General features: G+C 37.5%; 2 protein-coding genes across 2 annotated transcripts in view; both read right to left on the bottom strand.

Annotated features, from left to right (window-relative positions):
• Positions 1 to 3469: 3469 nt before the first annotated feature.
• On the bottom strand, positions 3470 to 18816 carry npc1 (Niemann-Pick disease, type C1). The gene is made up of 25 exons (XM_079452839.1): positions 18549 to 18816; positions 15300 to 15428; positions 14187 to 14293; positions 13753 to 13925; positions 13070 to 13237; positions 12431 to 12683; positions 12047 to 12132; positions 11551 to 11918; positions 11202 to 11428; positions 10945 to 11051; positions 10585 to 10687; positions 10273 to 10462; positions 9723 to 9905; positions 9404 to 9518; positions 8963 to 9090; positions 8628 to 8762; positions 8445 to 8534; positions 7803 to 7993; positions 7422 to 7537; positions 6986 to 7115; positions 6471 to 6671; positions 5858 to 6089; positions 5419 to 5532; positions 4922 to 5084; positions 3470 to 4746 (listed from the first exon to the last, which is right to left on the bottom strand). Exons 1-25 carry the CDS (start codon positions 18696 to 18698, stop codon positions 4667 to 4669), a joined length of 3939 nt encoding a protein of 1312 aa, XP_079308965.1. The 5' UTR covers positions 18699 to 18816; the 3' UTR covers positions 3470 to 4666.
• Positions 18817 to 19180: 364 nt separating this feature from the next.
• egfra (epidermal growth factor receptor a (erythroblastic leukemia viral (v-erb-b) oncogene homolog, avian)) overlaps positions 19181 to 27766 on the bottom strand; it is a 40602-nt gene continuing 32016 nt past the window's right edge. Inside the window, exons 19-28 of the mRNA XM_079452840.1 lie at positions 27427 to 27525; positions 25930 to 26115; positions 24983 to 25138; positions 24786 to 24861; positions 24292 to 24438; positions 23659 to 23756; positions 23412 to 23579; positions 22197 to 22238; positions 21434 to 21527; positions 19181 to 20751 (exon numbers count right to left, since the gene is read on the bottom strand). Coding sequence (XP_079308966.1) covers positions 20390 to 20751; positions 21434 to 21527; positions 22197 to 22238; positions 23412 to 23579; positions 23659 to 23756; positions 24292 to 24438; positions 24786 to 24861; positions 24983 to 25138; positions 25930 to 26115; positions 27427 to 27525 — 1428 coding nt within the window. The 3' untranslated portion in view covers positions 19181 to 20389. The remainder of the gene's footprint in view (positions 20752 to 21433; positions 21528 to 22196; positions 22239 to 23411; positions 23580 to 23658; positions 23757 to 24291; positions 24439 to 24785; positions 24862 to 24982; positions 25139 to 25929; positions 26116 to 27426; positions 27526 to 27766) is intronic.

Raw genomic sequence — 27766 nt, 5'->3', positions numbered from 1 at the left:
TCCCAATTTCAGTAATTTGTCTTGACCTGGTGAAGAAACGCAACAGTGCACGTTTTTCATGTTCTGTCTGGTTCTTAAGACACACCCTTAACAGTTGACTTGTATTTCTATCCTCACGTTTTGATAAATGTCACTGATATGGTGGGCATAATTCATGAGTGCAAAATGTAGAATAATTCTAATTCTGCTTAAAACAAGTTTGTTTTGTTTGAACCCAACCACTGTGTATCACGATTGGCAACATAATGTTGATACATAGGCCCACTGTATTTTCAAGATTATAGGCCAGTTATTTGACAGGTTAGCAAAGTTTTTTATCAGCAGTTAATGTCTGTGGACAACTGACATGTCTCGATTAGCGAAAGGCGTGTGATTTGTTGGTATTCAATCTAGTCTATAAATGCCACATCTATGTCACAAAGATCTTCATTTTTCAAATTCAATAACATGCTTCATCCATACCTGTTTTCACACCTTCCAAGAAAAAATGAACCCTTACTTGTCATGTTTCAAACCTTAGAGTTACTTATTTAAGTAAAATAGATACATTTGTCATAATAATAACTTTAGAGCAGCAGTCAAAACATCACACAGGCCCTGAAACTGCTCCCTTGGCTCGGATGCAATCGAGAGAAAGGCTTTTGAACAGAGAGAAAATTCTGACACAGTTCCAAGGTAAACAAGGCCAAGTAACAGCAGCGCCACGCTGCGCTGAAAACAAACATGCGGGCCTGACCGTGGACAAAGTGCACGTAGCTTAGACCTCCACATTCACTGACTAATTCCCCCTTCAGTTCGCAATAAAAGCTCTTTCCTGAACTGAAATTCCTGAATTTATCTGGACGCACACCGGCCGTCCTCATTGTGGAAAACTCTGCGTAATTCGTCCTGTTGCTTTTGAACCTGTTGGAATTTTGGCTGAGGTGGCTCTCTTGCTCCAGCGACTGAGTGTTGCCCACTTGGTTCTGCTCCATGTGCCTTTATGAGGCGGTTTGTAAACAAGGAAGTTGTTGAAGCCATTTTGAATGGACCTAATTGAACGTGGCATTGTGCGGTTTGGCTAGAGGTGGCTCTGAATGAAATGACACACTCCCTTCCAAGCACTGCCGATGAATCTGATCCCGTCCTCCGACACTTGAGATGAGCTTATTTTATTCGCTATCTAATTCCTTGCACTCCTCTCTGGACCTGTTCTCCTGTCAAATGACCCCAGTAACTGTAAAGCAGTGACACAAAAGACGACACTGAATTCCCGACACTTATTTAGTAATGGTCATCTGAAATCGATTGGCTTGCACGTTACATGTGGCTGATTCGATATCAATTGAAGAGGCTTCTAGAAGAGGAAAACAAAGAAACACACTGCATGTTTGCTGTTTGATTTTCGATTAAGGAACAGCGGGGTAAGATGAGCCATTTTTTACTTATGTGGTCCTCAAGATGAAAGGCAAAGAGGCATAAATGCAATAAAATAAGCTTTTGAAATTTCAGGATGTTTCCTGTCAATCTAAACAAATAAAACACATCTATGATATATGGTTTTAAAAATATGTCGTCTTATAAAGAAGTGCTCCTGTGGCTCAGTTTGCCCCATGTTAGGGGTAATTTGATCCGATTCAGGAGGTAAGTTGAACCATATGGAAATATACTGAGCATGTTTTTGAAGCTAACTTAAACAAAAGACTTACCAAATAAACTTTACATTTCAATATCTTTCTGTTTGCATTTCTGAAATAGCTTGTCTTGTAAAACACCAAAGTTATAACCTTGTGAGAGCATAAATTCCTCTATTTTCAATCAACAAACTCTTTGTGTCTGTTTTTGTAGATTCTTGGCATTATACCTTGCTTTTTAATGCCAAACATGTTAGGCCATTTGTGACTTAAGTTGGAAAGATATGCAGTATACTGTATGAGTAAAATGCTTTTCTTAATCAGTGAATATATAAGTGTACTTTTGGTAAACACAGTATATTAAAGTAAACATGAACTAGAAAGTTATGTTATATTTCATTGTAATTATACAGGTTTAAAAATAAGAAACTGATGTTAACTTAAGTGTTGACACTGGCTCAATTTAACCCACAGCATGTGGCTCACTTTACCCCCATAGCGGCCACTTTGGACAAAACTATAGATTACAAATTCAGGCTACTACCATAGTAGGTGTTTTGTTGAACACATAAGAAGATATTTTGTAGAATGAAGGAAAACAAAAAGTTTTGGGCCACTTTTGTCTACCATTGTCATTTTTTCTATAGTCAATGTTCTCTGTGTCAGTCAGAACAAATTTATACAGATTTTGAACAACTTGAGGGTGAGTAAATTATGACAGATTTATTTTGGGGGTAAACTGTCCCTTTAACAGAAAAACATTTGGTATGGCTCTTAAGATTGTTATCTTACAGTAGATGTTCTTGAGAAGATGGGTGTGATTGCTTATCATTGCCTGCAAGAACATTTATATAATCATCCTAGGCAGGAGCGGTGAAAATTTATTTATCTCTTTCAACCCCTGGTGTGCCACCAAAACCAACAACACTCTGTGATGTTATATATTAAAACTGGTGTTTCAATGCCTAAATATGTTGCCAATATCATTCCAGTCTTGGAAGAATTCCAGGCATTTTTAGAGATGCAAGGAAAAAAGGATGAAAGCTTATATGCAACATTCATGTCATGAAATTAAATATCAGATAGTGGGAGGCCAGAGACTCCTACATCCCATTTCATATAAACAAAAACTTCTAATCACTTAGCTTTCTGTGAAAAAATAGACCCACTAAGGTTAACGTAAGCTAAACATCTGATTCTCTATCCACTGATTCTGTCCAGAGAGGGCCCCAGAAAGGACAAGTCAAAGTGCTTACATAAATAAGGAAGCCGTATCTTCAGTGCTGGCCCAAACCAGAGGAAATCAATATTTCATTGTCTCTCCACCACATGGGGCGAGATAGAAACATATTAATAAATGATGAATTGGCAGCTACTATGACAACAGCCCCTGAAGTAGTGAGCTCAGGTCAGACTTGGCAGTTTTGTAGAGAATTACATAAGAATCTTTTATCTGGATAATCATTGTTTTAGTTTGAACATAATTCTGTAGATATAAAGCAGTTTGACGCTCTTGACCGTGTGCATTCCAAAATGATAAGATGTCTTAACCCTAAGATTATCTTTCCACAGGGAAAGTGAGAATTTTAGAAAGTTTTAGCATACAGGTGGTCACAGAATTTTAAAAGGTTGAACTTGACAAAATGTTAACATTAACATTAAAATGCAAATGCTAACACCATCCAGAATCACAGAAGTGAATCTGTGCGACTCCTTTGACCCATAATGTGTGCTTGTGGCGCATATTAAAACAGTGCCTGGCGCCACCGTATGGTTACAACAAAAACAGCAACATTACAAAATCTCATTAGAAAGCGAATTTTTCCTAATAACTCTTCAAATATTTCTTAATTATTAAAAAACATTTCAATGTATAATTAGATTTTATTACAAAAACAATATCCTTAAAATAAAAATTAAACCTGTTATCCATCAAGGAAGCTGTTATAAAACAAACATGCTACAATGCAAATGTATATTTTGAAAGTATATTTGTTCATTTCAATTTTCTTTTTCTCAACTTTTCTATAACCTATTGTTTAATATCAAATCAAAATATCTCCATAAGTATTTATTTTTGTGTATAAATAGGCTACTGTATATGTAGAAACCGTTAATGTGGTAAAATTACGTTCCCCTCACCAAATTGAGGAAACAGACATTTATAAGCATATCTAAAATTACACTGTAAGTAACTTAGATGTGCAAATTCAGAGAATCATTTCTTTTAAGCCAAAACAAAAAACAATATGTCATTGTGAGGTGAGTTTTGGTTTAAAAAAATCTCAGGTCATTTCATTAATTTTAGATCTCCCTTCTTAGCACTTCAATGCTAAATAACACAGCAAAACCCTTTTTTAAGTAAACATTTAAAAACATACACTTTATTATTTGTCCCCTTGTAAAACCATCTATCCCATTTAGTAAATTACCTTAGACAAAGGTGTTTCTACTGCCTGAAAGCCACACTTGAGCCAGCAGGTACACAACTAACAGTTTTTCATTCTTAGCTTAGCATTAATCATCGAGAGATTGTCCACTGCGGCTCATTTCCTTTGACGGTTCCTTCATTATTTGACTTCGACAGTAATTAAATGAAACTAACAATAAAGGAAAAAATGAACAGATAAATAAAAAAGGATTAATCTTACATTACACGTACGCATTCAAACCATACACATTTAGTTTTTGTCTTTTTCATCAGCTATTAAACCACATATCAACAAGACTGTCTGGTAATATGTGGTAAGAGGATATAGTATGCAATTGACGGTTTTGTGCACCCGTGAAAATGACTGCAGGCTCATCCACACACAAACTGTCTTCAACACTGAAAGGGTTTTCAAGTCTGTCCTTTTTTCTGTGTGGAAAAATAAACACACAGCGAGACAGTCCAGATTGAGGAGAAACGATATGGAAAAAGGCTTCTGGCATACCCAAACTGCACAGGGGTCTTGAGTTAGGTCAGTCAGTTAATGTGTTACTAACATATAAAAGGAGGATGCAGCAGTAGCGTTTTTCAAAGTTCAATGTTGTTTAGTTCTTCAGAGCTTTTAGTAGATGAGTCGCTCTCTTTCTGTGCCAATAAGTCTGTTGTGAGCAGCCATAACTTTTGCTTTATTTACAGACGGACCTGTGAATGAAAGATAGCGAGAGGTTAAAGTACATAAATTCAAGCACCATTTTAATGCTTCTTCTTAAATGCACAAATTGCCAGGCTAAATTCATTTGGAAAAATATTCAATGAACTTTATTTGGGTGAGTTATGCCTTCAAGAGGTTTTGTGAATGTTTGATATTGTGACGTACCTGCATAACTGAGTAACACAGGCAGGAAGATGAGACCATGAGCAGCTCCAAGCAGAACCATAGACAGATACATGCGGAAATAGAAGATCTGGAAGATCTGGGATTTGGACAGGGCAAGAATCAAAATCCCACCGAATTTAGTGAGAGTGATTCCGCTGAACACCTGAGGACAGAAACCACAATGGCTAGGTTTCATTATGCTGTCACAGATGATGTAATCTTCACATTCAAGAATTCAATGTTTGTTCTGTGCACCTTAAATATTGTCAATAGTCCCAAAATAAATGTAAACTCAAATTGATACCAAATGCAAATTACTTTTACAATGTTTGCATATTGGTTGGGGTTCCTATTTACTGAAATAAAATGAATGGATGAACAAAATCTTTTGCATTAGGAGGTGTGTCATAAATAATTCTATCTACTGATCAAAACACTGAAAACAAATGAGGGCTTGAAGAGTGTAGTAGTGTGAAGTGGGTGAAAATGTCACTTACAGAGCTACCCATGTGTGCCAATGCCTCCTCTGCCCGCTCCACCCTCGAGCTCTTAGTGCTGACAGAGAAAGCTCTCACGATATGACTGCAGAACTCCACTGATATACCGCAGCTCTGCAAAACACAACACGACATGTCATTCAACTCTGCATTTTAGATTCAAATCATGGCTGCTGTACTGAAAATAATCAATTTCTCCAAAACATAAAAGGAAACTGAATTACTTCATACAAAAATAAACAAAAATAAAAAAGGAATGCTATTATGTAAATAATTATAAACAAATTGTATTTAGTGTACAATGAGTCAATGTTTTGGTCTGGTTTAATAAAACTAAAAATAAATAAATAGTATATAAAACTTAAACTTATAAAAACAAATAGCCGTCCTGGTATTTAACAATACCAGGAAATGTTATTTCTACGGTTCATGAACTTACCATTACAAGGTTGACCAATGACACAGCGTTGAGACTGATATTCCAAAGCCACATGACTCCAAACATGTTGATCAGGATCATTGCAATAGTGAAAGACACCAGTACTGCCGACCAGAGCTCAAAGCCCAACAGCACCGTAGACACCAAAAAGATGGCCAACAGCGACACACCAAGATTAAAGGCAGTGTCTGCAATGATTGTGAGGTACTGCTCGTAGAACACGTAGAACACACTGTTCACAAAGAAAAAACCCACATCAATGCTTGCAGTAAATACAGAAGTAAAAACTTTGTATAAAATTGAACCCAGTGACCAGGATGCGTGTCTTATGTTTATGATATATAAGCACAATTTTAACACCATTTATGGAAGCAGGCTAGTAAAATTGACCTTTCTTGAAATATAAGCAGTTTAGTACAATTGACCTTTGTTGAAATTAAATTTAAAGTTTAGCAAAGCAATCACAAACATATGTTGGTAAAAACACCTGCTCAGCACCTTTCTCAGAACACAGAGTACAGTCAAGTAAATAGCAGGGAAGTTTATTTACACTAGTACAAGCACAGATCTTGGTTGAAACTGTGTGACGCTGTAAAAATCAAGTTAGGCTTACCTGTAGGCGAAGATGCGGTAGCTCTTGTCCTGTGGTCCTACTGCTTGCGTGATGTTGTCTGTAAGTTCTCGTGCCATCCTCATGGCATCAATAAAGTCAGCCGATGTTTTTAAGATGCTGTGATAGGTCATGAAGTAGGTGGCCCCGACATCTGTGTTGTTGTTTTTGAGATCAACAGCAGTGCTGTATGCAGCATGACCACTAAATAAAAAGAAACATAAAAGCCATTGATAACTACCACAATATTAATTTGCTTTTTTTGACTCGGCTCCGACAACATACATGCAGCTCTTTTCACAGACATGAAACCAAATGCTATACAAAGAAATTTATTTATTTTAAAGATTTTGCACCACAAATACAATTTTTTTTTATTGCATGCACATTTTGGCAAATTCAGTGATGTTTTCTTAGTTAAAATCAAGCATAACTGACTCAGGCATTTGTTATTTTGTGTGGAGAGTCAACAGGACACATGATGACCAAGCTTATCAATCAAGATAGCTGAAACTCACCCTTTTCCACACTTGATGTTTGGGTTGTCTGAGAGAAACATGGGGAGGAATCTCATGAATTCAGTACCATTAGGCCTCTGTTTCCCACTGGAGTTCATAGGCCTGCAGTGAATGCAGGTAATATCCACCACTGATGGAGATAAACATTATAACTCAAAGACCAGTCATTAGAAGACAAATAATTGCTGGATACATACAATGTTTTCAGTACGATCAACAGACCCCAAGCTGAAATACTCTGAAAGTTTTTTATTAAACCTCTCTCCATTGAATTTTTTCTAAACATGTTCCAAGAACAGTGCATTCTGCCCTGATTTTGTTAAAACTCAAAGAAACAAAGTGCCCAGCACAAAAAGTGCCCAGCACAAAAGGTCTCGCAGTGGCCCTGTGGAGCGGTGTGGGTCAGGGTTTGTTGATCCACTGGCTAATGGTTTACCTGAAGCGTTACAGAAAGCTCCAGTCGAGTTATAATATCTGCAGCAGGAGGACTGCGGCTTCACCCAGTCGAAATAATCATCCAACCAAGATGATGGAACATTATGGATCTTTGTGCTAAAAATCACAACACCATAGTCATTATATCAATCTTGTATACGGTTGCTGAAAAACTGATAAAACTATCACAAGCAATCTAAACATGACCGATATTTAACAGGAGTGTTTACGTGAAGGTATTGACATAAAATATATATATATATATATATATATATATAGTAAAATGCAAAGAATCTACTTAATATTAAACGACATAAAATATATATATATATTGCAAAATAAAAAGAATCTACGTAATGTTAAACAACACAAGTGAACTCACTAGTTGCTCATTAGAGAGGCGGAGTAAATTTGCTGAACTAAAGAGTTGTTATTGCAGCCCACTCCGCCACACACAGCATTTTGGCCCTCCGTGGTTTTATAGTCGTGTCCATCCTCTACCACAAAGTAAACCGGCGCCCCCGTGTGCAGGTACTCAGTGAGGTTTCCAAAGTAATTTAACACATATGAGTCCTATAAGAAAAATGCAATGTTACTTAATGTAAACAACATTGACTGGACTGCTTTTATTTTTATGTCTGAGAGATCAAATGGCAAGGTTGCGAATTGCAACCAACCGGTCACTCCACCCCTCGCTTTCGAAACACTATGACGGCTAACAGAACATGGCAAATGACATGCAAGGAGACTGGTGGTGTATGTAGATAAAAATAGCTCATTCTAAGGTAATAAAAACATAACGCTTCATTGTGTAAGCTCTTTATACACCTCTGAAGGCATAACTATGTATATTATATTGCAGTTCTTTCATCCCAAAAATGACACACGGGACCTTTAAGGAGTAGAATATACTGCGTTATATAGTAGACTTTTTATAATAATAGAAAAAATATACAATCTGCACAAATGTGTGGCAATGGTATGCAATTCAATGAATTGCTCTCAAACAGCGTTTTACACATACATCAGGCATGGACAGGGTCTGGTCGAGGCCAATCTCCACTTTGTTAATGACAGCTATACTAAAGGAAAGTATTCCCACAAAGACAGCAACCTACAGAAACAAGGACACACAGGAGAAAAGGGTTTATAGTAGATCCAATGGAAGGTCAACAGCACTTTTATTTGCTTGTTCATAAAGTCTTACCACCAGGGGGCGCACCCAATCCTTCAAGATGAAAGGAGCGTATATTTTCTTGAAAAATTGGAACAGACAGCCTTCCGATTTAGCTTGCTGTCCCTCAGGCAACTTCACACAGCAGAAGATATCCACCCGATTAGCCTGTGAAAAACATACATGAATAAACAAACAAATAAATAAATGTGCAACTATTTCATATTTCTTAAATGACAAAGATAGTGGCCGTATAAAACGGGAAGCAAGTTTAGATCTGTTACTTGTGAAAAAGGACACTGTGCAACAGGTCATTTTATAAATAACAATCGCAGCATTTCTCTAGTTTCACTGTTGTGACAAATTACCTCTTGTCTCTTAATGTCCAGACCCAGAAGAGACACAAAGCAACTGATCTGAAGAAGGAAATCGATGAAGACGGCCAGACCGGCAAACAGAGAGAACGTCCTCACTGCAGGCATGGTAGAGAGAGCACCTACAGCACAAACATCAAAGAGGCAGAAATCCAGTTTAACTTTCAATATATTTGAACAGGAAAATGAGAATCACATGAGCCGGATGTCATTCTGTGAATGGCTCTTCTGTCACATACAATACTGTCCCCACAAAGTAAGAAAACATCTGGAGAAAAAATTCTGGAGATAATGACTCAAAGATTAAATGGGGAAGAGAATCCACATGACAGGAAGTAATAGGAATAATTACTTTAGAGAAAAAACATATATAATGGAGCAGATAAGTAAGGAAACAGTTTTGCCCTTCAGAAACAAAATGCTTGACCAATATACCTAAAAAGAAAGCCACAGTCTCAGAGAACGAAGAGAGGAACATGCTGGGTGCCACATCTCCGAGAATACGACCAATCTGTTGATGCAGTTCTTCCTCAGACATCCGGATATCTCTCTGCATAAGCAACCAGAAAACATATTTATTTGACAATGAAAACAATAACACAGCAGCACGCCTAAAGACACTGACAGCAAAACATCTACTGACATCAAATAATCCCAGAAAAAAATCTCACGTCTATCAAATCTAGACCATAAACATCAGAAAAGTGTCTAATTTAAATTATGTAAATAATTGTGTTGGGACTTCCGAACAGACCTGGTATGTCTGTACGATGATGAAGATGTTGTCCACTCCAACAGCCAGTACAAGGAAAGGAATGACCTCGATGATGATGAGTGTGAGGGGGATGCCAATGTAGCTGAAGATACCCAGAGAACATGCCACTGAGCTCAGGACGATCAGGATACCTGCGATACCCAGAGAGATCTTTGAGTCCACCTGTGTCACAAATGCACACATGAAAAAAATTGAACACTGCTGCTGAATATGAAGCTGCAAGAGTGCTGTTCAAGATATTTTAACAAAGAAAACATAAAATACTGTAAAGTATTGTAAGTAAATACAAATGGTCTTGTCTAAGCTACACATACAATTCAGTCAAACTTGTGATTATCAACAAAAATGCCAAAAGCAAATCATTAAAAAAAAAGTATTCCATGTTTTGTGATTTTTTTGTCCCTTTCTATTACCATACGTTTGAGGGTATATATCTTGTGTACTTCTAGGAACAAAAACATTGAAGACTCAATCTTGCGTAACAGTATACACATTTTCTCACTTTTGTGTTTCTTCATCAAGGTCTTACCAGTAGTGTCCGAAAGCTGTTAATGTGGCCCAGAGCCAATGAGATGTAGACAAACATGATGATGTAGCTGATCACGATGGTGGTGACATCACTGCTGCTCTCCCGGTTGATCTCATCCTCAATGCTGCGCTCTGCGCTGAACGAAATGGTCAGGTTTGGGTTGTTGTAGTTCTTCACAAAGTTGAGATACCTGTGGAGTAGTGAGTTCATCAACAAGATCAATAATAATTTTTTGCTTTATGCACCATGTTCATTTATTATAAATTCACCCACATGCAAACAATACTAAGCATATGAATTTATTAAACGTACTCTTTCTCCCACGCGAGAGCTTTGCCTAACTTGTCGGTGTCATTCAGGTAGTTGGTCACAGGAAAGGTGATGACAAGAGCGGTAGCGTTTTTGTATTCAGTGCCTACGTTTTAAAAAATACATTTCATTATAAACACCAACTGCCAAGGAACATGAATAAATGAAAAAAAAACCGTTTCACTTTGAGATGTTTTGTTTCTAGGCTTTATGTTTTAAAGTTAACTCTGTTAAAATAATTTCTTACTCCTGTTTTATGACAAGTTTAATACTACTTGCAAGATATGAAACTACTGTAACAAAAACGACATCTTTATTCTGGTGTTTTAATCTTTATTCTGTTTTTTATTCCGTCCTACTAACCTTCATATCCACCGAGAGCTAACCAGGGGAATACTGGGCCTCCAAAAGTTCCCATGCAGGGGTCATGATTTTTGGGGTCTGTGCTGTCATCCAAAGCTGTAGGCGAACTAGTGTATAAAGCAAAGAGTGTGAACACACCTGTAAAGATTATTAGCAATAAATACAATAGTTCATGAATACAATAATGTAACTGACAAGTGCAAACAAGCACAGTAAGTAATAATACATAAAAATAAGTGAACAAAAAACAAGCTCACCTGACACAATATAGAAAATGAGTGAGGTAATTAGCATAAAGAAAGAAATCATCTTTAAATTCATCGTCCAGGACCTTATGGCTGTTCTGGTAGTAGTTTAACACACTCAAGATGGTACAGTTGTCATTGTAAGGAGACAGAGGAGAGACACAGATGTCTTTAAAGGTCACCGTTTCTCCTTTATATTCAGCTGTTAGATTTGTGATTCCTGTCTGGAGATCCAGCACCTGCAAACACAGCAAAAACATGTATTAATACATCTTTACAGACAAGAAAGAACTAGATCCTCATACCATACTAAACACAGGCTTCCCATTTTAACTGCTGTGATTTTTCCTTGCCCACTCACCTGATGGAGCAGTTCAAAGTTAAAGATGGGGGAGAAGTAGATAATTGATCCAGTCATTGAGTCAAATTGAACTGTATCATTTAACGGAGTGGTGATGATGAGCTGTTCGGTACGGAAAAACGGTCCAAAGTGCTGGTCAAAGTAGTCCTTCTCCTGCCTGGCCCTGCTGCTGGGGGACGACCACAGCTCCACTGGGTTGGTGGTAATTTGCATGTAGACCAGACCAGCCGAGCAGGCCGACACAAACACGACACTTGTCAGGATCACTGTCAGTGGGTGACGCACACACAAAGAACCCCAGCTGCTGAAGAGCATGCGGAGAGCGTTCTCAAAACGCTCGCCCAATGTCTCACAGCATGTAGCTTCACCTGGAAAACAAAAAGACAGGCTGTTCAGACAAACAGAGCAACCACAGACACACTGTTTTTTATGGGAACAAAACTACAAAAAGTTGGAACAGAAGAAAGTTTTTAATAAAAGAGTTAAATTCAAGTACCTAAAATCTCTGTGCCAACTGCATTCAAGGAGAGGGGTTGGTTACTGTCTAGAATTGGGGCATATTCAGATATGACCGTCTTCTTTCTGTAATAAGATAAAGCACAACAAAGCGACTTTTTGATTTGTTTTAAGCAGTGTGAATGAAATGATCTGTTTGACTGAATCTGCAACCTCTATATTTTTATACAGACATTTTGCCACCTAATTTCCAGACGGATTAATAGAGGAGACTGTCATAGTAAGTTGAAATGGAATTGATACTGAACCAATCTCGATTTTCAAGATAATGTTTTATGTAAACAACTGCAGTGGATGTTCCCCTTTTTTTGACGCATACCTCACAGATTTCCTTTACTATGACTTACTGTAATTCATATCTTACCTGTAACACCACATGCACAGAATTACTCCAAAGAATAGGAGGATGAAGGCTATATAGAAACACCACATAATAACAGCCATGGCATCCAACCCAAGGATGGTCCAGGGTGGAGGGATAGGGGGCGGGACAGGGTTTGGGCCACATGCTTTACTGCAGTCCTGACATGAGCAGGGCCCGGAGCCATCTTCCAGAGACTCGGTGCAGTTAAATGTCCTGTTGTTCATGGGAGTCATGTCCACCGCAGGTACATCTCCTGGCCAAAAGACAAATATACATATATAAAATAATTAAATATTTTAAATGTCAAAATATATTACAGATTTATATATTTATACTTTATATATATATTACATGTTGCAAATAAAGTTAATTCAATTGACATATAGGTGAATACAAAAGCCTTAAATATAAATAGGCATTTTAAAGATTATAAAGGCATGGGTAATTAATAACATAACTGCCATTTAGAAAGTATTAAAATAATATATCTTCATTCAATGTTGAGGACTAAACAAGTTCTCAAATGTCCAAATATAACCCAGCAAGCTCTTGTGATTGTTCATGCTACTTGCAAACATTTCCAAAGGCTACTATAACAATCTCAGCACGCACTTTGTTTGTTTAAGTTTGTGTGTATACCTTGGAAAAAAGGGTCAATAGCAAAGGGAACCTGGCCATTGTGGATATCGAACATGTACTGGATCCAGTTGTCGGGTGTGCACTGACTGGCGTCTTTCCCACACAGCAGACTTAAAGCTTTGACATTACTGGAAGGAGCCTGAACATCACTGCAGGCATTATACATGGCTGTAAAGAAACAAAAATGTAATAAAACTATACTTTAATTTATATCATAAATCTATCAAGTATATTAAAGCATCCACCGATTAAAATACATGCAATGCGTTAAGTAACATGAACGAACAAAAATGTTTACCTTACATTTTAATGTTTTTTTACTATTGTTCATGTCAGTTCATTTTGCAATACAACTTTTGATTTTAAGAATCTAGTAATAAATGCTTAAATACATTTGTAAATGCTTAACTTGAACAGATGAACATGAACTAAGATGAATAAATGCTGTGAAAGTATTGTTCATAGTTACGTAACAGTGGATTGACTAATGTTAACAACCTTATTGCAAAGGGAACAGATAAGGTAATCAATATAATATACTATACTTTAAAAATACAAAGAATGTATTCGGTATGAGAGGAACTAAATGGAACGTCATAATTTCAGATAATCGGTTATGTCAAAACAGTGTCATTATAATTTGAAGCATTTCTACATTTGTTATCAGCGTTCCTATTCCTTACCATTTGCAAAGGTCTGGCTGATGTAATAGGACAGTTTGACCACATTGGTTGTGTTTTTCCCCGTGTCATCTGGTTCTGTTTTGAAATCAGTAGCATTGAGAAACAGGCTCTGTCGAGGACTGCAGGTGAGCTCACAGAACAGGGTCATGAAGTTAAAGAAGCACGCTGGACACCTGAAACAATATTGGAGCGGATGTTACATTACTGCCATAAAACAGGGGATTCACATTTGTAGGATGTGACGGACCAGTATGGGTCCTAGTTCTCATTCCATTTAATATTCAGCCTCATATTGTATGTTTTTCATTTACATTTTACCCACATGTTTTAATGAAAAGCAACATACAATTAATTGTATACATTTGGGAATCAGACCAATGTGTTGTGCTTCACTTTGAGCTACTTTACAAGAGTGCAGTGTATGTTTGCCATACCTGGACAAGTACTGAAGAGGGATCTGAATATTGCCCTTTAATGTCTTGAGCTGCTGTGTGTCACAGCAGACGCTGTTATCTCCATAGATGTAATTTGGGCATAGTTCCTGTACACATTGTGAGAATGACACACTATTACGAACATGATTGGAAGTGGATAGTTCACCCAAAAACGAAATTCTGTCATTTTCTCACACCAGATTTTTCCAAACCGTTTTTTTTTTATAAATGTCTTTGCACTGCTAAACACAGAGAAAGATATTTGGAAGAATGTGTAATAGATACATATTAAGCAATGCATCTTACATTTGAAGCATAATCTTTGATCCGATACAATTGTATGATTCTTGTTTGATGAATATAAAAATGTGCTAAAGGATACAAAAGTAACCGGTGGAAAATATTTAAAAAAATAGGAAAAAGAAATATACAGGTCTATTTTATTTATAATAAAATATGTTTTTATTATAGTAATTCTCATCATTTATTAAACAAAATATTGATAACCATTTGTTTTTGTATGACTTTTTACATCTCTGTTACATGAAAGATATCAGGGATATTGATTTATCACTCATCTCTGTGGCCTAGAGCCTGTAAACCTTTAAATGAAACTGAAAATGCGAGGTGTGGTGATATTCTTTGTTTAGGCAATCTGAAGTTGTGTTTGTTGTAAGAGAACACTAAAAGCATATCTTAGAGGTGGGGTTTTGGAAAGTGTATTACATCAGAACCAATCAGATTTGGAATCTGTATAGTCTGATTAAACACTGGACCAATAGTGTGACTTTGGGGTGGGAATACCTGCTTTTCCAGGCAAAGGTAAACAGGGGGAGTGTTTGAAACTTCTATACTTTTGAGTACAGAACACATGAAGCGTGAGGGTCACACATGACAGCTCTCTATACATACTGTACTGATTGAACAGACTCAAATCTCAGTTTGAAAAAGACGATTCAATCAATGTGATCAATGTGTGATTTGACATTCAAGATGTGAAGAAGAATTCAAAGAGAAAAGGTAAAACTGTTCGAAGTAGTGAAATCTAAAGCGGAGTACTAATGCATTTCCTAAATAACACATAAAATGTCATGAATGGAACAATTCTCTTACCATTAATAGTGCTTGCCCATCCTCGGGTAAAGGTTTAGGAGGGCCAGTGTAATTGCAGTTGTACTTTTTCCCCAAGACTTCAGTAGAGTTACCACATTCTCCATACCAGATACAGTGCTGGCCATACACCTGCAGAGAAACACATAAGCTCACGCTAGTCACAAACTTCTATCTTTCATTAAAGCAATCTCACATCCCCAATTGTCCTGGATAGCTGCCTGCCACGAAAAACACGTAACCACATAGGTTTAAAATTATATATTCGTTTCCTTCCCTTTCTCTAATTTTATTTTTGATTATCTGCAAGAAAACCCTCTAATGATGCTTCACACAAAAAAACAAGGGCAACTACAAAGATGCCAAAATTGTGTGGGGCGGTTACATGCTGTTATCTGTTTAGAAAAAATCAAACAGAAGTATAGATCTGTGTGCCTCACTTATCTTACGAGCGTCCCAGTGAAACCAGAGAAGTGTGCATTCCTCAGCTATTTCATCATTTTTGCAGTCATGTGTCTAGACTCTACAAGCACACATGCTGAATTTGGGAGAACTGCGTCTCCACCCAAGCCGGTGGGGTGAGCGTTCAGGTGATCCAATCAAATTTAACTGACGTTTTTTGCATCGACACCTTTGACATCTGAGACCATAGTTATGTAAAGGGACTATCACGCATTTGTTTTGTTGAAAACAAAAAAACTAATTTGACAGGCTGGGCAAGTACATGTGACTGAAGCTTACAAACAGGAAACTCAGGGACAGTGGAGTCATCATTTTTAGCCATATACTTTTCCCATCCAGTGTGTTGAGTGGGTGGATACAAGGTTATTACTAATAATGTATTAATGTGAGGTTGGGCCCATGAAATTTGTAAGAGAATTTCAGTCCTGGCCATTCATATAAGAAACTCTGTCTGTCCTTAGCAACGATTCAAGATGTTTAAACACAATATAAAACTGGTTGGATTTTCCTTCTGTACCAATACATTTCCTTTGCAATCAAGAAATTATTGAGATTCACGTTCATAAACGGTAGTTATACAGGTCAAATCATTACAGGATTATACACCATTGTTTACAAATACGAATGGATTTACGGTTTCTAACCAAACTAAGCAGAGAAGAGAATGTGCAAAGCATTCTTAAAGAAATAGTTCATCCAACACAATAAGATTTTCTGTCATCGTTTATTTACTTTCCTATTGATCAGAACTTGTATATTTATACAATAGTTTTTCTGCATTTATGAAGCACTGTGGTCCTGTGAGGCATGACATTTCGTTCCACTGTTTGTCCCCACATGAAAGCTCAACTTGAACTTGAACAATACGACAAAGGGTTTTTGGTTTGGAATCCATACAATGGAAGTCATCAAATGTTGTCCGTTAACCAACTTTTGGGTTCTACAGAAATTAGAAAGTCATCAAGGCTTGGAATGACATGACGGTGAGTCGATGGAAGAGATTTCATTTTTAACATTTCTAAAAACTAGACAGATTTATATCTGATGAAACTGACCACTTTCTGGCTATTAGCATCAGTCATAACCGTATCTATGGAGCACCTATTAGCCGGGGTACCATCTAAAGTTGCGAATTTAGCTTACGCACAAAATTGGAATATCGCATAAAACATTAGCGAATAAGCACAGTTTCCATCCAACTAGTCAACTTCCTAATAATCTGCCACTAAATATCAGTAATAAAAGTAAAAGAAGCCACCGAATATAATACTTTTCACATATAATAATACTTGCGAAAGCAGGCGATTACGAAACACAATATATGCTGTGCTTTTGTTAATGCCTGCTGTTTGGGAAACGCAGTCGTGACAGTTCTAAGAGGCAATTACAGAAATACTTTGACAACTTTGATCAGGCATTTAAGCACCATAACAACATTTCTGATGCTGTGTAACAAGATCAGCACTCTGTTAGGTTGTGCCGTCTCATTGTGCCGAACGTCCCTTTTTGGAGGAATTTATTTGGCAAATGCATTTTCATCTCCCATTATTCGTATGAACCCCTTTTTCTCAAAAATGTCAAACCACCTCAAGCGAATTAAGGTTTTTTTAATTCCAAATTTGGCGTTTCCGAAACCACCCTAAATGTTTCAATACTAACAAATTACCACAGTAAGCGTCTCAAACATGTTTTAAGTCAAAACTTATTTTACCATACAGAACCCCAAAGGATGTTCAAAGGATATCATACAGAGATGATCACATTTTGAAGTCTTTGTCAAGCTCTACGTGGTCAGTTGTGGCCTGGGGGTTAGAGTGTTGGGCTTTGGATAAAAGCGTCTGCCAAATGAATAAATGTAAATGTCTACGGGCTGAGTAAGCACAATAAAGTTCTGCTGATGACACAGTAGGTATACAAGAGGAAGCAGCAAAGGAGTTTTCTGTTATCGCCTGGTTACCAAACACTTGCGATGTGTGTCAGTTTGCTGCAAAGAAGGAATCTCAATGTGACTCACTATCATCAGAATGAGTCAAAAACATTTGACCAAACACAGTCAACAGAAGAGAAGTGACACTCATGTGACACAAACACATATATTAAGAAAACAGCATCAAATGTTAGACAACATGAGATTGTATTAGATCGTGTCCCCATAAATTAACAGGTTAGCGAGTTTAAAACGTAATTTCATTGGCGGGATCTAAATGAAAGGAAGATTACATGGTTAATCCCCCTTTCTGCGCCTATTTTTGGTCAACACGGAAAGAGTGGATGTAAATAAAAGTTTAGTGAGGTGCCTTGCAAGACATCCTATAAACCAAAGGACTATCCAGGCAGACAGCTCTCTATATTACGAGATGTCGCAATGGAAAACGCACTCGAATAAGGTTCGTCTTAACATAACTTGGAAACAGTTGTGGGAAGAAAACTAAGCGTTTTCTACGGCGTTAACGCTGACCTTGCATGTTGGAACATGTGATCCTTTGTAAACATCCAAAGGGTGACAGAGGATTCATATGATAGGCAATTAGTTTCCTCTGTATATAAAGAGCTTAGACAGAGAGAAAGAGGCAAGTTTCACTTCTACACAGATCAAAGATATCCGACGAATAAAAAAACAAGTTTACTCTAAATACACAACTTTTCTTTTGAGATCTGACCAGAATCAGTTGATGTGAACCGATGACTAACGTTGAGTTTGTTGTGCTAGGCTACATCAGTACACACAAACACTCGTTAACGTCACAGCCCTAGTGACACAAATAATAAAGCAGCGATCGACGTACTTACCCAGTGTGATAATAAAATGACGGTACATAAAACGTACAAAACGTGCTTTCTCCCCCGTGGAAACATTGCTCCTCTGACTCCAGAGCTCTTCTCTAGAGTAACGTAAACTCTCATCTGTTGAAGTGAAGCTTTCTTATTTCCTGTTTTCATTCACTGTCCTGCGTTTCTTCTGACTGGGTGTAATTGCTACCACCTACCGGCCCAGAGTGTGTATTACAGCAGCAATAGCGGCAGCACAACACATTACATTACTCGATGTAATGATGACATCTAGCGGTTAAAACTTCGCCTTTAAATAAGCCAGGCTCATGAATATTAATGACGCAACTTGACGTTTTCACAGTAGGCTTAGCTGATTTGTTGTTTATTTGCATGAATAATGATCAACTCTGGATGCGTGACCTTGATTAAATGAATATTCAAAATATTTAATATGTTTACGCATTAAAATAACTTCATTAAAGTAATTATCTGTGTGCGTTGTGGATGTGCGTGTTTGACGTATGTGAGTGATTTTCTCCTCGTGCACAGGACACCTGATTAAAAGATGAATCAATAAATGTCTGTGCTAGGCTGCAAGCAAAACACAGTCGTTCATTCATTCATTCATTATCATATAAACTAGGTTATTTGACATTTTATCACATTCAAGCAGAGCTTGAAGTGATGATGAAACAGTATGATTTAATTCTCCATGATTAGATTACAGGTAAAACATAATACTGATGACACCAGATGCATTTAACAAGTACAGAGTACATTTCGTAAAAAGACATCTTTATTGATATTACTTCATAGAGTAATAATCAATGTCAACAGGACAAAAGGAAAAAGGACTTTGCCACCGTACTGAGGGTACAAAAGCGAGTGCTTGATCAAAGGAACAAAGACGTGATTTTGTGATATCCAACCACATTACTTTGAATTGTAGCCCACAACATGATTCTGTCTAAAGCTCATTTAAGTGGGCGATTACAAAAGTCTAAAGGACGTACAGGTAGGTAAAAAAAAACACAGAAACAAATTTACAAACACAATAAACAGAAATGGAATATATGAGTGACCCTGTAAGTGTTTTTTTTGACAAAAGATAAAATACTCTGTTAGATACAATGACGCAAATGTCAGCCATATATTACAGTTCCGTACATGTACCAGTCGCATGTTGGTCTTTGGACAAGGCAAATTTTTACCATTCACAGGCAGATGGGACATCCTGGTCCCCCCGATAAAAGGGGTCAGCTAAAAATGTGTCTTTACACTGCTGACCCTACCTTTACTATTTTCTCCCAGTATTGCAAATTTATGCAATGACCCTGTCCACAAAATCAACATTTCCAGCAAAAAAACGACAAGTGAAAACTTTTACATTTGACAACAATGTTGTCTTTCATTCACAGCAGAGAGGCTTTAAATAGTCTACGGGTTCAGCTTACACATTTTTAAAATAATGTTTTTTATTACAATTGACAACATTGTTGTAATGCATCTTTTGAAGTGAAAGACAAACATTAATTACAGCTGAAATCTTATTTTTCTTAAAAAGAGTCTTTAAACAGGTGTCCGCGAGTGTGAATTTGTGAATTTCTACTGGCATCAACGTCGGATTTGGGAGCCACGCTTATTCAATCCACATCAGCATCTACGTTTAGCTCAAAAAGACTCAAGGCTATCTGAAAGGTTTTCCAAGGAAATCAAAAGCTTGTCCTGCCCTCGACGGAGGACAAACTACGGTTCATCAACTCAGCCATCTAATTGCCTGTGCTTCTGCTATAAATAGATGTCCTTCCATCTTTAATCTAAAGTGGCTAATTTTAACAGTCCCTCTTCGCCACACTGTGCTAGTGCACTTCCAACCCCATGTATTCAGCATTTTCTGCGGCCGGCAAGTGTCCGTTTTTGTGTGTTTTGAGTTCCAGGGGACAGAAGTCCTGCTGGTAGTCTGGGTTGTTCATGCTGTTCTGTGGATTGAAGCCAAACATGTTGAAGAAGGTCTGGCTGGAGAGGAGCTGGGTGTGGGAGGTGTTGAGATACTCGGGTGGGGCGGCGGCAGGAGAAACAGGGCTCTTGAAGCAGTTGAGATATTCTTCCTCGGTTTCATCTAGCGCAGATGAAGAGTGCTGAAGTGTGCGGGGGGGTCCTGGGTGCTGGTATACAGGGTTGGTCATGTTTGACATCAGCGAGCCATTTTGGTTAATGTATTCTGGGGGAAAAAACAGTTACGTAAACAATCTATTCAGTGCATTTTTAAATTAACATTCGATTCATATGTAAATGTCTATCTACACAGAGATTAAAACAGACCTTCAGGGTATTAGCATAGAAATGAAAATTCAACAAACTTCAAGATGTTTTAAACCCCTATTGTTGAATATGCAGAAGCATGAATAACAATAAAGGGGGAAAGGCTGACAGAATTTTAGGGTGTACGGTTTCTTTAAAGTTATAGTTCAAACAAAAATGAAAATTCTGTCATCATTTATTCACCCTCATGTCATTTCAAACCTGTATGACTTCTTTCTTCCGAGGACACAAATAAAAAAATATTTTGAAGAAAGTTGGCAAGCGAACAGTTGACGACTTTCCTCAAAATATCTTCTTTTGTGTTCTGCGGAATAAAAAGAAAGTCATACAGGTTTGAAATGACAAGAGGGTGAGTAAATGATGACAGATTTTTTATTTTTAGGTGAACTATCACTTTAAGACCATTAATCCACAGAATTATTTTCCAACAGAGGCTTTCATTTCACCACAAATTAACAACTGTCCATTTTCTGTCTTTCTGCTTTCCATCTAGCTTTTTTTCAGGCTGATCATATTTTTCCATTTCTAAGACGTCTTCAGTCTTGGGTCCTAAAATCTGTTTGTTCTCAAACCATACCAACCTGGAGCAGCCTGGAAGTCTCCCTCCTCAAACGGTTCTGTCGGGTCTTGGATGTAGCGGTGGACCAGACTGTTCTCTCTTGCCGCTAAGCCACTCTAAGAACAAGTAAAATATTGAAAGAATTAAAAGTGTGTCACTCCCTTTTACAGAACTTTTATAAGAGTTAAACCGGTCTTCATTTCTGCAATTTAACAAAAGCTTGTTACAGTTCTTGTTGCTCATTTGCAAGAGTACGGCATTAGCAATCCCAAGATCATAGGTTCAATATAATGGGTAGAGTTGGTGTATAGACACCAACTGTTAAAATGTGCTTTGGATAAAAGTACCAGCAATGTAACAATAGGTAACTCACTATAGAAGATGGCAAAACAAAAGTTGGGACAGTTGCATTACAGGTAAAACTGCTTTAGTCTTAATCTTTACAAATGAACACAACATTTATGTATTTAAGAATAAATACAATCTCCAGAAAGCAGAAGCTAACAGGAGTATATAAACAGACTCACAGTCACTCAACATAAAACGTCACCACCACGAAACCTCTGACAAATCTTTTAAACTTTATTAAAAACATGTTCCCTATTAAGAAAGTACTCTGGGCATAAATATCCATCCACACATTTTTCAAGATACTGTGTGATGACCTTTTATGTCCCAGACTGTGTCCGTGTCGGTGTTCCCATTTCCAGGTTTTGCCAAAAATACAAAATCCTCTATAGTTAATGTGAAAGTTATCAGACGTCTGTGGTGTCTCTGTAACTTACCACGTTTTTGCTCTGACAGTTTCCAACGCTGCTGTTGAGACTCTGAAACAAAACAAAAACATCATCAACCTGTGTTTTATTTGAATGACCAAAAAACGGATATCAGTAGCATGATTGAACTTGCATAAGATTGTTCCTCTCAGTTGGTAAAGCATGGCCTTTCCAAATTCATGGGATCAAATCCCAGGAAATGCGTTTACTGATAAAATGTACCAACATGTACTTATAAACTTATCTACCAAACACAAACAACTGTAAACTTATAAATGTTATATGTGGGCTTCTTTTGTTACCCTCAATGGCTGATTCAATTGACAAGTACATTCAATGTTACGTAAGACTCCGGTGGAGCTCAAGGTCTTCGTTCTGCCAAAAACACATTTTAACAAGTGATGCCCGCAAAAGCAATCAGACTTGAAAGGCTGTAGGAGCTTTGCACGCACTTAGCGGCAGGCGTGAGGCCAGGAAAAGCTCGGCGGACTGAGGCCTGAAGAGTCCTTTTGGATAGACAAGCTCAAGTTTCACCATGAGCGGTCATTAATCAGGAGGCAGCTGGGAGGAAGTGGGGGAGAGGATAAAGTTAGGAAGGACAGAGCGAACAGGAAGTGGGCGAAGAGACAGGGACGTAAGAAAAAAGACAGGCCAGGTACGAACGCCTCTGCGATGTGAACTTCCTGTCTTCTTGAGTAAAAGCACAGAACGTTGTCATCAGATCAAGCTCAATGAAGTTACCGCATGACTGTTACCACAGTTAGTATGTATATACTATGACAGATGTTTGAGGATTGGACGAGTGTTGAGTGTTTGTATTTGTGGAAATTTCCAATTTTTTTTCATTGCAGTCTTTCCGAAACCAAATTTGCAGTTTTTCAGGAAATGGAAAAAACAGTGACAACACAGTATTTAATCATTCAAAAAGTACAAAGTTGACAAGCACTCTATAATATTTTTCATTGGTTAGAAATTTGCAAACCCCAGTGACAAACTTAAATTTGATAAATTATAATAATTTATGGTATAAAATAAAAATATGGAGATACAGCATAAGGATTCAGAACAGCAGCGATATTTATAATATTATATATACGTATGGCAAGGCCCAATGTACCATTGCATTAGGTCTACACATACAATCATTTCAATTCGATCAAAGTACAAACATAAGAATAAAGGAAGAACATAGTTTTTGTGTATTGGTATTGTGTAGTGAATTACCACAGAGTGTAGCAGCTGTGTGCGAGAGGTGCTCGGGCTGCTGAAGAAACTGCTGTGATGGGGCACTAAATATTTGTCTGGGTCAAGAGTTTCTTCCAGTTCGCTGCTCATAGAACTGCGGTAGAACTTTGAGTCTGACGGACTGGGTAAGTGCATCCGATCATCACCCTGAGCAGATGGCAGTGATCAGACGTAAGGTCAAAAATACAGTCTGTGCATCAGCTAAAGATGCCTTTCATGCTCTTACCTTAATGACAAGATAGCGGGATGGGTCACGTGCCATTTTGGAGAACTCAGCGATGAGCTCCCTGAAGCGAGGTCTGCTCTCAGCATCAATCATCCAACCTGGATTTAATCATTAAAAAGTTAGTATAAAGCAGATGATGAAAAAGACATTAGGTGTTTTCAATCACCAAATCATGTAACCATCCTCATGTCACTCTTATGCCTTTTTTATAAAGTCAAGTAAGAAGTTCATAAAGGATTTAAAACCTGGTGCCCTTTTACCATCAACTAAAACAGTACCACTACAATCACCTTATATAAACTTACATACAAACACACTAGCTACTTATAAGAACTACTAAATAGTTAAAAAGTATTTTCTTTGGTCGTGTTTCTTCTTGTCTAAGAAACCAATTGAGCCACTGGCGCCCCTCAAAAGAGTAGCATGACGTACTTGATGGTACAGTAGCAAAATGTACAAAACACACAAAGCCTGTGCTTTGTGAATAACAGGCGTGGTACATTTACCACTAAAGTTAATGCAACAATTTTACAGTAATTTAACTGGTTTCATGCATGAAGGTAATTATTGATAAAAGAGTTACACAAGCCACTTTCATTGAACAGCAGGTGTATAACAGAGTTTCACTCCTACATTTGACCATGATCATGTAGACATCAATGGTGCAGATAGGGGGCTGTGGAAGACGTTCTCCTTTCTCAAGCACTTCTGCAATCTCACTAGCAGGAATTCCATCGTAGGGCTTCGTTCCAAAAGTCATCAGCTCCCAGACTGTTACACCTACAGCAGAGTGTCAGACAATGCTTCTTAAATACTGATAACCTCTGCTTAAGATGAGTCAACATGAAACCAGAGTTGACCCCATTTACTTTCTTCATGCACTTCTCTGGGTTTAATGTGAACAATTCACTGGTGCATTTAATACAAAAAATCCATATCCGACCGCCTGCCTTTGTTCTGGGATGTACATTAATAATAACTTTTCACAACTCAATCAAACTTAGTTAAATGTAAAAAATATGCCATTTTACCGAAGTGAAACGCTAAAAATAATTAATTGAACTAATTTTATGTTGACTTCAATGACTACAATGATTGCATGCACTGATCCAAAATGCATTCTTTACCGAAGCTCCAGACGTCACTCTGGTGGGTATATGTCCTGTGCAGGATAGATTCAAGCGCCATCCATTTTATTGGCACCTGAAGCAGAAAGTAAATAGACATTAACTCGTGAAACATCTATAATCTATATTTATATACTAAAACCAAGAAGCCCTTCATTAAGATCACCATTCACAGACAACAGAAAACAACAACAGACCTTCCCACCATCTGCATGATATTCCTTCTCATCAGCATTTAACAGCTTGGCCAGGCCAAAATCAGTGATCTTCACGTGCTGAGGGGTCTTCACCAGAACATTACGAGCTGCCAGGTCCCTATGCACAAGGTGGTGCTCTTCTAAATAGCTCATTCCCTAATACACCAAGAGAGACATTTAAAAGAGTTCAGCAAGCATGAGATAAAGCAACAACAGTATGAATACTCAATTATATTAAGTTAATATGTACAAAAGTCACATTTTGTGAAACTGAAAGTAGCATATGTAATATAGATCAGTTGTGTCTCATTTAAGAAGTGCAGTGATAAGGGAATACATGACATGGGCCATTAGGGAGAAATAAGGACTGTTGTTGGCATGGTAAAAAGTGACTAATGAGAAATCAGCAAAACTCTTTGAAGACAGTTGGGATTATGGTGCACGAATAAGCAGTTTTCTCAGAATGTTAATTCACACCATGTTGCTACAGATGTTAGTCATACTTAAATTCAAATGTTTTTCCTTCAGCAAAAAAAACCAAGAAAGACCTTTCAATCTTCACAGCTATAGATCTGCACATCAGAATTTACAGCATGAATGTATATAAAAAAATAGTCCTGAATGTTTATTTTGTGGTAAGCATTTCCTCTGTGATATATATATTTTTTGTCATATTACCAGTTAGAAAACTAATGACACTAGGTATATCAATCCACTTACAAAATGTCTATTCCTTCCTGTATTATAAATCTGACATCGCATCAATTAGAATTTATGACATTTTCAAAATTTAAAATTTATAATTCAGGTCTGAAACTAAATAAAAGTGAGTAAACAATGACATCATTTTAATTTAATGAAACCATCATTGTTCATCATCACTGAACCGTGTGATAAACAGAAGGGATACGATTCAATTCAAAACATTTAAAAGATCTATCTGTTACCTTAGCAATCTGCACACACCAGTTGAGCAGGTGTTGCGAGCCGATTTTGTCCTTGTTTTCTCTGACGTAGTCGAGCAAGCAGCCGTACGGCATCAGCTGGGTGATGAGCTGAACGGTGGAGGTCAGACAGATGCCGAGCAACCGACACACGTGTGGGTGATCGACACTGGCCATCACATAGGCTTCCTATAGAAGAGGTCAGTTGAGGTCAACATCATTGCCAAAGTCTTACAATCCTTAAGCCCATTGCACATGGAGTCTGAAATTTGCGTCCGAAATTTCTGCACGTTAAAAAATAAATAGGACCTCACGTTGTGTCAATCACATTTACACACTGCATCTGATATTTTCGTCCAGGTTCGATTTTCTTTTTGCATTTTGAGTGGACTCTTTTAAAAATTCAGAGACAACGTACAAACGAGAGCCAAATACGACAAAAACGCATACGAACATTTCGAACTGTAAGTGCAAAGACCTTTACTAAGGTAAAACTAACAAACTGGGTGCTTCAAACACATTCGTAAATATGTGCGGAGACAGAAGCCTGGAATTAAAAAGAAAAGTACTGAAAGCAGAACATAATAATGAAACCCCTGGGTGAAATATTGAGCTCTCCCTGAACAGCCAACAACAACAACCTTCTCCTTTTAAAAAATGAGGGCGGGACTGGCATCTATTTCTAATTAAACTTTAATGTAATTGACTCTTTAATATTCACAAGACTGTGCAGATATTTGTTAGATTTGATTTCGGCATACTGATGTTTAAGAAGTTGCATGTTTACATACTGCAGATTAGATATCTTCAAAGTGACCTTGAGAAACCGACTGTTCAACCACATCCTCACAATCAAAGAAAATATCAGAGGAAATAACATTCTTTGTGTTCGGAACAGAGGACACTTTTGCATTTCAATTGATCAATCTGAACTTTCTGTTTTATATCATATGATGCCTGATATGCACTAATCATTTCAAAGACTTCAACTTTACTGTCTGCATCTGTATTTAGGTTAAAATATTTCTTCTTTCCAAGCCTAATAATACGATACAACTATAAGTGAGACATTCCTAGCTTGATTCCCCCAAACAAAGTAGTTTTGAGATGCTATCAAAACATTTCTGTGTTTGTCAGGATGACCTGACATAGCAACATTGGCTCAACCGATAGTGCGAGTTTGGGGTCGGATTATCCGTTTGGTCAAGCAATAGCTAACGCTGTAGAGTTTAATATGTCTGCAATTCTGTTTGATGAAATCACAAACCTCACCGTCAAGCAATTGTTAACATGTTCAAGCCTCTAATGTACAATCCAGGGTTATAAATAGTTACAATACTGAAAAAACTGCTAAGAGAATTTGTCAAGGATAGACACGTCTGGTGCTAGGTTTTACTGTTGTTAAAACAGTCAAAGAAAAAAGCCAGGTTTTAAGACTCTTCTGTATTGACCATGGCCTAAACCCTGAATAACATCCTGAGTCAGAGCTCTACTACTCACATCCAGGATTTCTTTGTTTGCTTTAGGAGACGTGGCCTCTCGCAAGACCTTAATGGCTACAGGGATCTTCACGTTCTCCCCCTCTGGAACCCACAGACCCTGCAGGAAGAGACACATATTTGTCTTGACATCTCACGCCATCAGCGGATGAATGCTAGTGGGTCACACTGACTAGCTGGATCATCTTAAGATAAAGAGACATTGAGATTAAAGGGTAATGTTTATTGTAATTATACATTCTTGGCGATCAACATGGTGACAATTAAGTATACGGTTCTGTGCAAATTTTGAATAGAACAAAAGGTGAAACAGAAAAGCTAGTGTTTCTGTATGTATTTAC

Source organism: Barbatula barbatula (assembly GCF_947034865.1).
Source record: "Barbatula barbatula genome assembly, chromosome: 3".
Classification (NCBI taxonomy): Eukaryota; Metazoa; Chordata; class Actinopteri; order Cypriniformes; family Nemacheilidae; genus Barbatula; species Barbatula barbatula.
Note: the sequence above shows the minus strand (reverse complement) of the source record. Positions and strands in the feature narration are given on the sequence as shown.